This window comes from Rhipicephalus microplus, chromosome 5 (assembly GCF_043290135.1).
Source record: "Rhipicephalus microplus isolate Deutch F79 chromosome 5, USDA_Rmic, whole genome shotgun sequence".
Classification (NCBI taxonomy): domain Eukaryota; kingdom Metazoa; phylum Arthropoda; class Arachnida; order Ixodida; family Ixodidae; genus Rhipicephalus; species Rhipicephalus microplus.
The window spans coordinates 200959724-200974719 of NC_134704.1; the positions used below are offsets into that span (position 1 = coordinate 200959724).

Here is a 14996-nt window from a genome sequence, read left to right on the forward strand (position 1 = left end):
GAGGTGTCTTTGATGGTGGCAGTCGGAGGACTTTCATAAATGAAGATTTGTCTAAGCACCTCTAGCTGAAAAGCGTGGGAACAACTCGAATAGCCTTCAATACTTTCGCAAATGCATCAGACCAAGAGGGTAAGGGGCGTCGCATCGTAGAACTACGACTGCGAAGCCAGTTTTCCGACGCGGAAATAGCCTTAACTGCAATAGAGATCCCCAGCATGTGCAGGACATCTCAGAGACTGCAATGGACGTAGCCTTCGTTGTGTCTTTGAAGAAGCTCGGAAAGGATGTCGCCGGTGAGCTCAAACATCCATCTATCATCACTAAGAGTGGCATCAGCGTACCTATCGGGTCAGATCAGATGTGGAAAGTGTTGACCAGCGAAGTTTCATGGTGCGAAGACAATGAACCATTGATCGCACTGAACTCCAAGCTTGGATGGACCTTCCAGGGAAGCACATCGCACTTGGTGTCCCGACCAACTACTTCACAAATGATGATGTGCGTGCTAAAAGCCCGAGCTACCAATTCCGATGAGATTTCGCGCTCGTGTTGGGAACTTAAAAATATAGAAATTACAGACACGATAAACAAGCCACCTGAAATGAGCAACACCATGACGCATTTTGAGCAGACAATTAGCTTTATAAACGGAAGATATGAAGTTGCCTTCCCTTGGCAGGATCATGTAGAGCTTGCAAGCAACAAGCAAGTCGCCGTTACTCGACTGGACAATTTTGCCAACCGTCTCGACTCCAGGAAAGGACTGCTCGAAATGTATGACCGTATCATAAGAGAGTACTTGAGGGCAGGACACGCCGAAGTAGTCAGTGATGTACCTGCAGAGGTGACGAAGTTATATTACATGCCGAACAAGGAAGTCATGCGTGCACAAGCACTGATGACGAAAATGAGAGTGGTGTTTGGCGCTTCGTCACATGACAAAGGACGCAAATCCCTTAATGACTGCCTTGAAAAAGGTGACAACTTATACCAAGACCTCGTGCGAATTTCGCTACGCTTCAGAACGCATCCGGTGGCAGTTATCGCGGATATAGTAAAGGCATTCTTTCAGATTGCGATTGGGGAGGACAACAGAGACGTGTTTCGCTTTCTCTGGTTTGCAAAAGAAGATTTATCCAAGGGTTGCAAGAGTTGAGGATAACACGAGTGCCTTTTGGAGCTGCATGTAGCCCATTTTTGCTCGCAGCTACTATTCTCTGTCACGTGAAAAGAGCACCGGCTGCCATGGCACAAACCGTGCAAACTCTTGCCGAGTCGTGTTACGTAGATGACTTAGTCACTGGTGCCGACACTGAAGAGGAAGCCGCTAACCTTTGCCGAGAAGCAGGCACAATAATGAAATGGGCCGGCATGACATAGCGGAAATGGACAACAAATTCAGGAAATATGTTGTGAACGCTTGAAAATCAAGTAGATTCTACTTGTAATGAGATGGTCGTTTTCCACGAAACGTCTCTCAAGGTCCTGGGCTTCGATTGGAATTCTGCAAAGGATGAATTAACTTTACAGCTGAAAATCTACTCCGGGTTTCGACAGCAGAGACGGAAACAAAACGATTTGTCTTGAAGTCAGCATCATGAATATTTGATCTGTTGGGATTTGTAGGACCATATACTATTCCCATACGAATATTGTTTCAGAAGCTGTGGATACGAGGGATTGGCTGGGATGGATTACTACAATATAACCTGCAAAAAATGAAATTATTGTGTCATCCAGCTGCCGGAAATGCAAGACGTCGTCGTTCCTCGCTATCTAGGCGGCGGAGCAAGAAAGCCCAATGTGCTTCAAGGACATGTTTTCTGAGATGCCAGTCCAGCGGCATACGGAACAGCGATATACGCCGTGTCAAGTCCTGAGGAACCGAAACAGTTGATTGCGAAGTCTCATGTAGCACCTATTAACGAGACTACGCTGCCGCAATTGAAGCTGCTGGCTGCCTTAATCAGCTCAGGAATGTTGGCATACGTGAAAAGTGCTTTAAGGAATGTTCAAGTTGACTACACGATGTTCACAGATTCTGCCATTGTGTTGTTATGAATAAAAGGTGGCGTCAAAAAGTGGAAATAGTTCGTAGCCAACGGAGTCAATGAAATTAGGTGCACTACAGATTCATCAAAGCAGAGATACTGTCCTGGAATGGACAACCCGGCTGACCTACTCACGCGTGGTGCGACACTTGAAAGACTACTGCGCAGCTCAAAATGATGGCGTGGTTCAAAGTGGCTGTCTAATCCAATGTCTGAATGGCCCCTACAGTTCAGTGAACTAGGCATAGCGGAAGCAACCCAAGGTGAAGTTACAACAGTCCACGTCGCACTAATAACACGCTTCTCAGTTCCGATGATCGTCATTCAACGGTACAGCAGGCTTCAGCACCTACACAGAGTCACTGCGTTAGTTTTCAGATTTACTGACCGATGCAGAAAAAGGACGGATCATACAGGACATCTCGTAGCAACAGGAATCCTGAACGCTGAACAGTATTGAATAAGATGTACGCAAGAGCAAGACTTTCTTGAAGAACTCAAGAAAGTCTTGAGACCTAAGGCCTAAGACCGGTTGGCCGGTCTTAGGTCTTAGGTCTTAGAGGCTATAGGAAAGAGTTTTGTTCAGATTAAGAAATGTGAATCGAAGGTTAAGAGTAAGGTTACCCAGTTTTGTAAAGACCTCAAGTTGTAAAAGGTGGCAACAAGCATTAGAAAAATGAAAGCTACGGCACTAAACGTATTCTTCAGCGCAAAAACACACAAAATTGGCGGACCCTTCAGAAGTACAGTAAGCGAACGAGATACATGGCAGCTTTCACTTAGTAAGCACCTACAGAAAGTGCTAAAGTGCGTTAAGATCAAGGACCGCTTCTTCACTAGCACTTCGGAAGAGATAGTGCAGTTCCTGAGAGATAATGAGTACTCGCTTAGCAATGCCTTTTCAGTAGATGTGGAAGATGTTTTTTACTCAATTCCACATGATGAACTCTTCTTTGAGGTGAGATTCTGCATGGAGAAAGTGACATCATACCCTTTCAAAATAAAGGCTGGTGTAAGGGTAGATAACTTTTCAACTCTTTTAGAAGCCTACCTAAGCAGTACTTTCATATCTTTCGACAAGCAGCTTTTGATAGAAACGCGGCATTTGCATCGGATTCTGCATTGCGCCGCTGCTGTGCAATATATTTTTATCTAGTATTGACCGGTTGCTCGATGAAGCTTTTAATCTGGATAGCACCTTGAACGTTGCTTAACTTTTCAGGTATATGGATGACTTTTTAATTCTTTTTGACAGCCAAGGCTCCTTGATGCGCGCAGATGATATTTTAAATATTTTTTAGGATTCATGTAAAAGGACTTGTTTTCACACAAGAACTGCCTCAAGAAAACACCCTGCAAATTTTAAATCTCCGTTTAACTTTTTACAATGGGCAAACGTGCTGGCAATATTTTTCTCGCGCTAAGAAAGGAGTAATGGCGTATGACTCTTGCCAATCAAAAATAGTCAAGCGTGCTTTTGCTACGCTCTACCTGGGATCGTCTCTCGAAAAATCGTGCACGCACATGATGCAGGCATGAGATCCACAACTCGAGCACCAGATCCAGCAACTTGAGGCTGCGAAGTTCGCTGACTCGTTATTGACAGCTGTCTATGAAGCGCTTTTGCGGAAAAGAAAAAGTGAAGGTACTAGATCTGCCACGGGGGAACAAGGAACTGAAACCGTGAGACCTGTAGTGATTCCTTATGTTCATAAGGTCTCCCACAACCTGAAAAAGGTAGCACGCCGATGTGGGGTACCTGTCGCCTTTTCCGTGCCCGTAAAACTGGCTCAGCTGTGCCCGAGAACTGCTCGGGAGGTGGAGGCGAGCCACCAGGGTAGCGGCAAGAAACATTGCACGATGTACGAGAAACATGCCAAAAGCGTTGTTTATGAGATCTCTTTTCTTGTGGCAACTCGTACATTGGGACTACCGGGTGCTGTATTAATGAACAGGTTAAGGAGCATGAACTATATATAATGAAAGATGGCTTGGCGCATTTGCCTATGCATTGTAAAGCCTGCGGGTGTGTACCACGTTTTAACGAGGTTAGGATTCAAGGTATAAGTAGGCATAAAACTGCGCGTGAGTTGATGGAAGCATAACACATTAAAAAGAAAGACGAAAGTTGTATCAGCGAACCACCGGTGACCTTGTACTTATCGGAAGAAAGATTGTTCGATAGCTGGATAGCGTAAGGCTGTGTGAAGACTGCGCATGTCTGTATGTTGTTACTTTAGTCTGGATTTTTGCCTGGTCTACCTTTTTTATTTTTATTTTAACATACTGCAGCCCCTCTTGGGGCTATAGCAGGAGTGGGTACATCGCACAAAACCGTGCATCGAACAAGCTCAATAATGAAACAGAAGCAAAAAGAAAGAAACAAAACACAGTAACGATGAAACCAGGTGTTCGAAAGTCAACATAGAAGGAAGTGTACAGTTTTAGCGGCATGGTAAAGGGTTACATAAGATCGACCTAATATACACATCTAAGTACAAAAGTGCACTCGTACAAAGGGGGAAAGGAAACAAAGCGGTATATGTAGGTAGTTTACAATAGTTGTATTTTAGAAGAAAATGTAAGCAAGTCAAGAGAGCGCACGTGGCCAGGCAACAAATTCCAATGCTCAATTGTTCGCGGAAAAAAGCTATATTTGAACGTGTCTGTGCGGGGATGATACAGGGAAACGTTAAGGGTGTGATTGCTTCTGGTCTGAGTGGGGCATGCATATGTGACATATTTGTTCGATGACAGGCGATATGAACAGTGATTGATGCTGTGAAAAAAGGTTAGTGATTCAATTTTACGACGGACACCTATGGTGGTTAGCTCTAGAGATACGAGGGCTGTGGTTGGAAGTACCGTTTGTGCTTTTCTTTGAGTGTTTTTTTTACTCTGTGTGTGTATTATTTGCAGCCAAATCGTGTCAGTAATCTCGAGCTTGTCTCGGAAATGACATCCGAGGCTTTCCTGCTGTGTCCAACGAAGATTTGCAGCTCGGAGAGGATTACCTGGGGTGATCTATTCTGGCAACGCACAAAGCTTTCACAAGACATCGGCAGACAAAGCGACTACACCGAATTGTCTTTGAAAAGAACGTCGCTGGTCACCTAAGCACCAACGGCATTTCGAGGAAGCTTATTGCACCAAATGCTCCTTGGTGGGGTGAATGGTGGGAGCACCTCGTACGATCAGTGAAGCTTCCGCTACGAAAAATTATCTGTAAAGCTCGTCTGAACTACGAAGAAATATTGACAGTGCTGGCGGAGGTCGAAGCAGTCGTAGACTCTAGGCCTCTGATTTTCATCGAGACAGATGCAAGAGAACCTTGCAATTTGACATCAGCCGAACTTATACTTGAACGAAGGTTGACTTTCATACCGTATGCGATCGCTGACGAAGTCAACGGTAACTCCGAGCGAGCAAACGCCATGCGCACACACAACTACAGGAAGCTGCTGGCTGAAAGTTTTTGGAACCGTTTGCAAAAAGAATACCTGTTGCAAATATGATCTGCACACTTTGCCGACAAGAAATAAACTACAGCATTGAAGCAAGAAGACATCGTTCTCGTCCATACGGACAACACGCCACGCCAGCTATGGAAGCTTGCAAGGGTCACGGAAGTGTACCGAAGTGCCGACGGTCTTATTCGTTCCTGCAAGATCAAGTTGTGAGGCGGTCACCTTGCGATCAGGCCGATACAAATACTGTACCCACTTGAACTATGTCTTTAACTTCGCACGGCCGGTAATGTTTATTATTTTTCACGTTCCGGGCTGAGACAAGGAAACGAGAAAGAAGAAGAGCGTGAGCGAAAGGAGAGATGCGGGGACGGTCAAGTGACAGCAGAGCATTTCCAAGCGCAGTTAAATAAACAAGTATTTTTTGCCTTATACCTTGAAGACAGAGTCGAGTCTTATTGCAGTGTCTGGAACGCCATGGTCTTTAAAAAGCGATGCACGCGGCTAAATGGTGATGACTTAAAGCTGCGCGTGAATTTTAATACTCTTGGTTTGACAACTTGCACTCGATGGTATGCCATGACCCCGTCAGCCCTTGAATATTGAAGGTTTTTCCAGATTTGCTGGAACAGGAGCCACTACCTTCTATGAATGTTTCTGTACGCAGGCGCGTGTTTGTGCTGGCTGGAGGATTTTCTCTCTCCTGTGAATGGGAGTGAATTGCGTACCAGGCTTTGCTTTCACAGAAAGTACATTGTACTGTTTATGTTTCTTTCATGGGACTCCATCTAAATATATATACGTTATCACAACGTATTGCATTCGCACAATACAGGCGATATGCAAAAAAAAAAAAACGTTACACAAAACTAAGGGTTCCTAATAAGATATTACTAGGTATAGTAAAACGCCTTGAAAAACAATAGCTTTGTTTTTCTTTCGCTCAATATTAGCTTTAGCGGCATCGCCCAGTAACAATTACGAACAATGCAACTGATCGTAATTGATCGTTATCGTGGCGCCGTAACAATCGATGCAGTGATATTGAATAGCGTGCGTCCTTTCGCGGTTCGAAGAACTTCGCACGGTGTTTTTCATGCAAGGTGCTCGTGCATCGAGCGTGAGACAAGTGCTTACAGAATGGGAACTTCAACGTGGCACTTTATAATCACACACACAACGGATTACCACAATTTACTTTATAATATATAGAACATTGCCTATTCTTCCTACCTGACTTGTTTGCTCTCTACGTGCTACGTGTCGCGTAGCAGGTTCTGTTGGACGCTTTTCTCTCAAGCCTGGTACACACTCGCATCACTCATATTGGCGCACACCACAGCGTATATCAGAGAAAATCACCAAGCTTTCCACATTCCCACAATCAAACAGGATATTTTTTTTCAATGGACGCGCGAGGCAATACTTCTTCATTTTGCTGGGGAGCGTGGAAATTAGCATGGCAGGAGGGCAACAGCAACACGCTGCTCACCCGCCATCTCGGAGGCGAAGAACGAACCAATCCATTGATTGATATGTAGGGTTTAACCTCCCCTAGCCACCATTTGATTATGACAGACGCCATAGGGGAGAGCTTCGAAAATTTCGACCACCTGGGGTTCTTTAACGTGCAACCAAATCTGAGCGCACGGGCCAACAACATTTCCGCCTCCATCGAAAATGCAGCCGCCGCTGTCGGGATTTGACCCCACGACCTGCGGGTCAGCAGCCGAGTACCTCAGCTACTACACCACCGCGGCGTGGCCAGACCAATCAATTCCTGCCGTGGGGCGCTTACGTGTTGATGCGCTCGCTACGAGCACTATTCTGCGGTTTGCGTTCGCTTTCTGCTCGTATTAGGCTGCAGGGGAATCGCAAAAAAAAGAATATGTAATATTCCTGGAAAAAAGATAAAAAAATTGCCCGCAGCTTCCCTCGGGGGAACACTGAGGAGGATGCGGACCATATAATTGGTTAACGGGGTGTTAAAGTGCGACTTACTTGGGTCGATGGCTAAATTGGTTAACGTGGTTGTGAAATGGGGTGTTAAATTGCGACTTACTTGGGTCGATGGCTAAATTGGTTAACGTGGTTGTAGGAGGGGGTGTTAAATGAGTGAATACGTACACACGTATGCGAAAGGGCGGCGCTGGTCGAAGGGACGTCGATCATTGTGTTTGTGGATTCGTTAAAATTCATTTCACCGCGACCTTGGACGTCGACGCGCCGTACAAACCAACCGACGAGCGGCAACTGAGCGAGCGAGCGCCGACCTTGAGTATATATACAGCACGACGGCGCATGCACTGTCAGCTGTTGAATGTTCTCGAAGCGCGACGCCACATGTGCGTCCACTGGAGAATCAGGAGAATTGTAGATGTCGAACGCGGTGTGTAGAGGAGGAAGGGTGCACAGATGGTGGAGGAGTGAAGCGCGCGCGGTGTGTAGAGGAGGAAGGGATGCACAGATGGTGGAAGAGTGGGCGACGGCGCGACGGCGCATGCGCGCGCGTCAGCTGTCGAATGTTCGAGAAGCGGTGCGGACGGCGCGGACGGCGCGGACGGCGCACTACAAGGCGCGAGTATAAGATGCTCCGCATCTGAAATATTACTTTTGCTTCTGCGCAATCACACGCTCTGTCGCAGGCGATAGGAAAGGGGTGAAAATGTCGGTGTCGCACTGTTAACCTGGATGATAGATTACCTTCCGGGCCATGGCAGCCGCAATGTGAAGGTTGTAAAAACACGCTTTTGCTTGGATACAGTAAAATCACCAGGTGTATAATCATTTGATACCTCTGTCACACTGAAGGTGTTAATGTCATTTGGTCCGAAGGATATTGGGCTCCACAATTATCTTTGGTATGAGGTGGTGCTACACAAAAAGAAGTAATGTCATTTGTTCGGTATACTTATGTCAAAAACTAAGAAAACAGACCAGAAAATTTGAGTAAAATAAATGTAGCCTGCTAGAAAATGGAAGTTTTCCTATTTTAAAAAACATGGAGGAAGTCGCCTCTCTGAATAAACACGCATAAAATTTTATGTTGCAATATATATGGCCACTATGAGCCAACACGAGGCATAGCCCTTAGTTGCAGCCGATAGAAGGAACACGAGCAACATAGCCGACATAGCGTGTACGCCATATCCACAATGCGCCGCCGTGGTGGTCTAGTGACTGAGGTACTCGGCTGCTGACCCACAGGTCGCGGGTTCAAATCCCGGCTGTGGTGGCTGCATTTCTGATGGAGGCGGAAATGTTGTAGGCCCGTGTGCTCAGATTTGGGTGCATGCTAAAGAACCCCAGGTGGTCAAAATTTCTGGAGTGCTCCACTATGGCGTCTCTCATAATCATATGGTGGTTTTGGGACGTTATACCCCATATATCAATCAATCCATCATGTCCGCAAAGTTTTTTCTGCGTGTTTATTCATTAAGACTTCTTCTTTGTCTTTCAAAATAATTAACTTCCCTCTTTAGCCATGCTACATTTACCTTACTCAAATTTCTGGTTCTTTTTTATTTTCGACATTGGTTTCTAACGTATGACATTACTTTTTTCTGCGGCGTACGATCACGCTACTCCGCGTCATGATCAGCGCCATGACAGCGATGAGCACCGCCGTCCTTCCCATCATTCTTCTGGCATTGAGCACCGCCGACACTATGCTATGTGTAGCCGTTTCACACAACCTAGTGGTGATCTCACTAGAGCAATGCAGAGCTGCATGAGTTCCGCGAGGTCCTCATGCAGCTCGAGGACCAGCTTGGCGGCTTCGCGTTGGCACTCTCTGCACTTTCGCTTGCGGTCCTATCATCGCAAGCCGCCTGCAAAATACCCGAATTCCATGGGTTCCAGAACAACGCAGCCGGCTAAGTGGTGACCGTCAACGCCCTCGGAGCTCGCAGGAATTAGATGGACCAACAGAAATGATCCTTTGCGATTGACCACGTGCGAGATGGTGCCGCGGCGTGGAACAGGTACGAAGGTATGAGGTAGCAGCCCTGGGCCGACTGGAGAACCAAGCTCGTTGCAGCCTTCGGATACATTGGCTACGACCCAGGTTCTACCGCGGATGACAGCTCTGCAACTCAACTACTCGATAGTGCACCTCTCGGCATCCACGCTCGGGAAAGACATTGTCTTCACGGTGCAGATTTACCCTACCCCAATCAGGATAATTAGGACAGTTGTTGGTTAGGGAAGTGCTTCAATTGTTCCTTTGTTCACCGGTGCACCCAAGGAGACGTGCTCAACACCGATACCGGCCTCAACCAGGACTTTATGCCACACCCTTCGAATTTCGCGACTTCCGCCACACTAGACAAAATACCACCCGAAAGTCCCAGCTGTTGGTGATGTGGTCTCCATATTCACCAGCGCTTGAGCACACGCAGATTTTAATTAGTTCAGTGCCTGACGCAATCCGAGTCAAGCAACCTAACAAGTTCACTACAGTGATTGATGTGCTCTCATGCCCACTGGGACAGCTATTCTAAGTCAAGAGCTGTCACCACCCGGATGTGTGAATGGCCATAACGTGTTGGTTGAGATGAATGAATTCACTTCAACCAGCTCGACTAAACAAATGGAAGACATGTCGATGCATTCTACTGCCCTCTTGGCGACAAGATCACAACTATTGCACCACTTACACGTGTCCTTAGCTACGTGTAACACATGCTGGTCACGCGCCACTGTATTAGCAGCGCCGTGCACTAAGACTTGTCACTTGATGGTTCTGCCGCAATGCAAAGTGAATGCACTACTTTAAAGCTGCGGAGACGCGTCCAACTACTGATGCACCCTCCTGAGTTAACATGAGCAGTTCCACATGCCAGATGCCAGCATGGCCCAGACAAGCAGCCACAACGCCACAGTCAATGTCGACTGCCAGAGCGACCATAAAATAAGCCAGCGAAGCCGAAACGTGGCCAAGACCTGTGGTTACAAAGATGCTGCCAATGCCCACCACCTGAGACATCGATACCTCGACACAATGTGCTGTGGCGTGCCGAAGAGAGAACACCCATGCACAGCCAGTACCGCCGATCCGAGACATCATTTGCACCTCAACAGACAAACTCTCTGTATGGCCAAGACATACGGGCGCACAGTGTAATGTAGATGTAGTGGGTCTCGCCATGGGTGCGTGTGGAGCTGAGTAAAAGGAAGAGCCTAACGAAGAGAAAATAAGGACAGCCGGCCCTGCGTAAGGGCTTTCTTGCTCTTATTCCTTACATTATGCATATAATACATACGAAAAAAGATGCGCTAGCTTCCTCTTTCAGCGGAGTGAAAATCCCCCTGGCTGGCATCTCTTCCCGTGCTTATCTCGTGAGCGAACAAGGAGGGGCGGGGGAGGGGCACTTACACTTGCCACGCTTTCGCGGCAACCATCAACGCGCGGCTTTCGCCCCCACTACAGACTGGAGCTTCTACGGGCTTCGCTACCTCCTCCCCCCCCCCCCCCCAAAAAAAAAAAAGGTGCCAAAAGTGTACCTAAAGCATGCGTGTTCTGTTACACTAGCGTTTTGTAGAGTTACGTTTGATCTAATCTAAATAAGTTGACTGCCAGCATCACTCCGTACATCAACGCCATTACTACGCATGAGCCTTGTTGTGGTCACCTACTGCGGCTTTGCGGCAGGAAATTCGGTTCCTTAGCAAGGACATGTTTACTACAAATATTATTGCTCCTAAAAATTCTGGCCATGCTCCGTAAAATATTCGAATGTGTTGCTATCGCATTCATTATATTGCCCTTTTGGTCAAACTGACATTTTTATTGATACTTCCCCCACAAGCAGACTATAGTAAGTATGAAATATTGATCCATGATAATATCATATGGCACAGTAGTATACAAAGAAAATGCATCAAGTGAAAAATACATGACACACAGATAAAACAATGAGAGAAAGAAAATAAACAATGAACTCAATGAAATTTAACAGCAAATGGTAACTGTAACATGCAAAAATACAAGAACAAGCTGAATAACCACAATTGATGGAGAACTTTTGTTGAGTAGCTAATCAAGTTGAACAAGTTTATACAGTAAATAAGAACTAATAATAAGAGAAAACTATACTTACGATGCTAACAAAAAATTGCAAGTATTTTTAAAACATGAAAAAGCAAGTGTGCTGCATTATTGCCGGTTAGGTTATTCCAATCAAATATAGTTCTGATAAAAAAGAAACTTTTAAGCAGTTAATTTGCGGAAGTAAAAACGCTATTGTGAAAAAAACGTATTTGCCTGGTTGCGTAGCCCTGAGAGTAATTTGTAATGTGAGAGGAGTCTATGTTCTAATGTCCTTTACCTATTTAGAAAAGTAATTTAAGTCGGCAAGTATCGCCTCTAATGGCAATTTACAGGAACCCCCATCGTTTCATGAGTTAAGTAACAGACCATATGCGAAATTGCTTTGTGCTCTGGCAACACAGTGCACTTTGACCCCGCCTCCATTTTAATGCGGGCGAGTGGTCGACGGCTACGCGTTCGCTAGTACGGCCGTACGACTCCTGAACACCTGCTTCACTGCGCTGAGCTACTGCGATGGCCACAGCAAGACGTTTCTTAGTGCCCGAACATGTGATGTGGACAAACTGTTTAGGAATCTTACCAAATCTTGCCACTTATATGTCATTGGATCTTTCGGAAAGCGGTGGAAGAATACCTACAAGATATAAGCAAACAAACATTCAGTGCGACGTCATGAGCTAGGTTTCTCTTAGCTGTTTAAACGATTATTGTTTACAAACACAGGCACTATCACAAATTCATGTCACAGGGAATAGAGGTCACATTTATATGTGCATTGCAGGACTAATGATACACTTGTAATGTGACCCCCTCCCCCTCAGTTTTTACTGTGCACACTCCCGTTTCCTAGCAGCCTTTCCTAGATATGGCCCTTTACAGCAAGCCTTAAGAGGCATTAGTCACTTGAGGACACTCGGGGGAATTTAAATCAGTTATTTTTTTATACAAGTAGCTTCAAAGGTTTCTAGGAGCTGCGAGTGTAAGACAGCCAAAATGCTGAATCCCATACAACTAAGTTATGGCTGTCTCCACAGCTGTATGTTTTATAATGCAACATGAAACATTTTTAAAGTGAGGTGAGTTGTAACACAAAAAGACAGCTGCAACGCAACTGAGCCAAAAAATACTAAAATGCAGAGAATGAATCCCGTCTTACGAATAAATAGGACTGCCGCGCTCTGAACTCATTCAGAACGTCATGCAGTCAAGCCCTGGCGATACTCATGGTGCCCGTTTTCGAAACCTACGGCAGTGCGCCCCGCTTTCTTTTTGATTTTATTTCGTTGGTAAAGGAAAATTATTGAGAGAGGCCCCAATGGAAAAGTTGCGTCCGCGCACGTTGGGGGAATCGAAGTTAAGTGCCTGAGCTGATACTTTTCTGTTCCAAAGGGGGCATAGCCCTTCTCTTCCGAATGACTGTTATATTGCTGCGCGGCGACCGTACTTGCGGACAAAGGAGCTTGAACGCGGACAAGCAACCGAGCTGCCTACAAGATGGGTGTACGGCATGTTACTCGGAGTAGCGGAAGCTCTGCACGTCTCTGTGCGCAATCACCTTCAAAAAAAATTGCCCGCAGCTTCCCTCGGGGGAACACTGAGGAGGATGCGGAGCGTAACTCACGCTAGCCGAGGGAACTCGATCGGCAATCAACGACTGCTTGCACGTAGCACACACGACGTAGTCGGCATAGTCGGTGCCCTTTCCAAACGTATCGCAAAGAACCGACAACGCTTTGGAGTTGTTGTGAATGTTGCCGATCCGAGTTAAGTTGTTATCGAACCAAAGACGATCACACACCTTGCAGGTGTGGCCGAAGCTTCGGTTGAGGAAGTCGCGCTTGAAGCGAGCGTTGGGCGTGGCATACTGCTTGGCGCGCCACGCCGCTACCTCGGCGCACTTGCACTCGCGGGCAGCATCGGGATCAGCCTCTCGTCGCCGACGCTTGCACTCGGCTTCCCGTTTTCGAAAGTCCGGGTCCTCTTGTCGACGCTTACGTTTCAAAGCGGCCGAATCCGGTGCTGCAGCTCGACGCTGACGTCTTTCAGCGGCTTCACGTTCTCTAAGTTGAGCATCTTCCGCTCGACGCCGACGTTTACGTTCGGCGTCGCGAGTTCTCCGCGCTGCCTTGTCTTCGGACGACGACTTGGTTGCGGTTCCGCCAACACTTTGGCCGGCGCTGGTCGAAGGGGCGTCGATCATTGCGACCTCGGACGTCGACGCGCCGTACAAACCAACCGACGAGCGGCAACTGAGCGAGCGAGCACCGACCTTGAGTATATATACAGCGCGACGGCGCATGCACTGTCAGCTGTCGAATGTTCGAGAAGGGGGAGAAGCGCAACGGCGCATGCGCGCGCGTCAGCTGCCGATGTTCTCGAAGCGTGACGGCGCATGCGCGCTACATTATACAGCTAGCGAATGTTCGTGAAGAGGAGAAGCGCACGCGGTGTGTAGAGGAGGAAGGGTGCACAGATGGTGGAGGAGTGAAGCGCGCGCGGTGTGTAGAGGAGGAAGGGATGCACAGATGGTGGAAGAAGGAGGAGGAAGCTTGCGGACGGCGTCGCACTACAAGCCTCGAGTATTAGATGCTCCGCATCTAAAATAACATTTCTACCTCGTCTACCTACATGATGTAATCTCGTCACAAAAAAGCCCGTCCTAAAAGTTCGGTTCTGTCACACTAGTTACCCCCCCTCCCCCCAGCAGTGGCGGACTCTATTCGACTGCAGAGAATCACCGGGGCTGTTCGGTTTACCATCTCAGACTCACCGCGAATAGTCCGCGGGTAGTCCGAGGCTTCCCCGAAGTTATAAGAAAATTTGAATGCCGCACAGCTTCTCAGCGAGTTCGAGATTGTAAATCGGAGAGCACCACTGTCGTGTAGAGGCCTGACGTAGTGAAAACACCTAGCCGCAAAGCTGACAAACCTATAAAAACACGGCCTGTCCACGTAACATAGAAAAAGGGTTCGTCCTGTATTGCTCTCCTGCAGACCGCGCCCCGCGGAGGTACATGCATCCTAGACTGGGCCCATAAAGCTTGTGGACGCCATACCCTGTTTTGCGTTGAAATGATCGCTGCAAACTTGTAATTCATGCCACATACCTTGCTCCCATCGCTGTCTGTGACTCCGCTCTGCTTGCACAGCGGCACACAGCAGTGTACTGGCATTTCGCCAGCAAAAAAATCTGACTGCGACAGTCGAAGCGTTGAAACGCGTACGTTCGCATGTGGGTCACCCGCGCGTAGTGGTGAAGCCTCGCCAGCATCAAAATGGCGTATATGGTACCTGCTGCGTTCACTAGATGGCGCTGTTAATTTCGCATATTGCCTATTGAGGAAAAATCACATGAGCTGTATATGTAACCAACTACTTCTTTGTATTTTTCGAGTTTGCTGGTATTCGTTTCGGAGTGCGAGTTCTG

The 14996-nt window shown here is 47.1% G+C and overlaps 1 protein-coding gene across 2 annotated transcripts in view; it reads right to left on the reverse strand.

Moving 5' to 3' along the window:
* LOC119173563 (sphingomyelin phosphodiesterase) overlaps nucleotides 1-14996 on the reverse strand; it is a 1093949-nt gene that overhangs the window by 123896 nt on the left and 955057 nt on the right. The window contains exon 14 of one of the 2 annotated variants that reach the window (XM_075896399.1): nucleotides 12151-12204. The exons of the other annotated variant lie outside the window; for it this stretch is intronic. Within the exon in view, the coding sequence (XP_075752514.1) occupies nucleotides 12171-12204 (34 nt within the window). The 3' untranslated portion in view covers nucleotides 12151-12170. The remainder of the gene's footprint in view (nucleotides 1-12150; nucleotides 12205-14996) is intronic. 2 annotated transcript variants of the gene reach the window in all.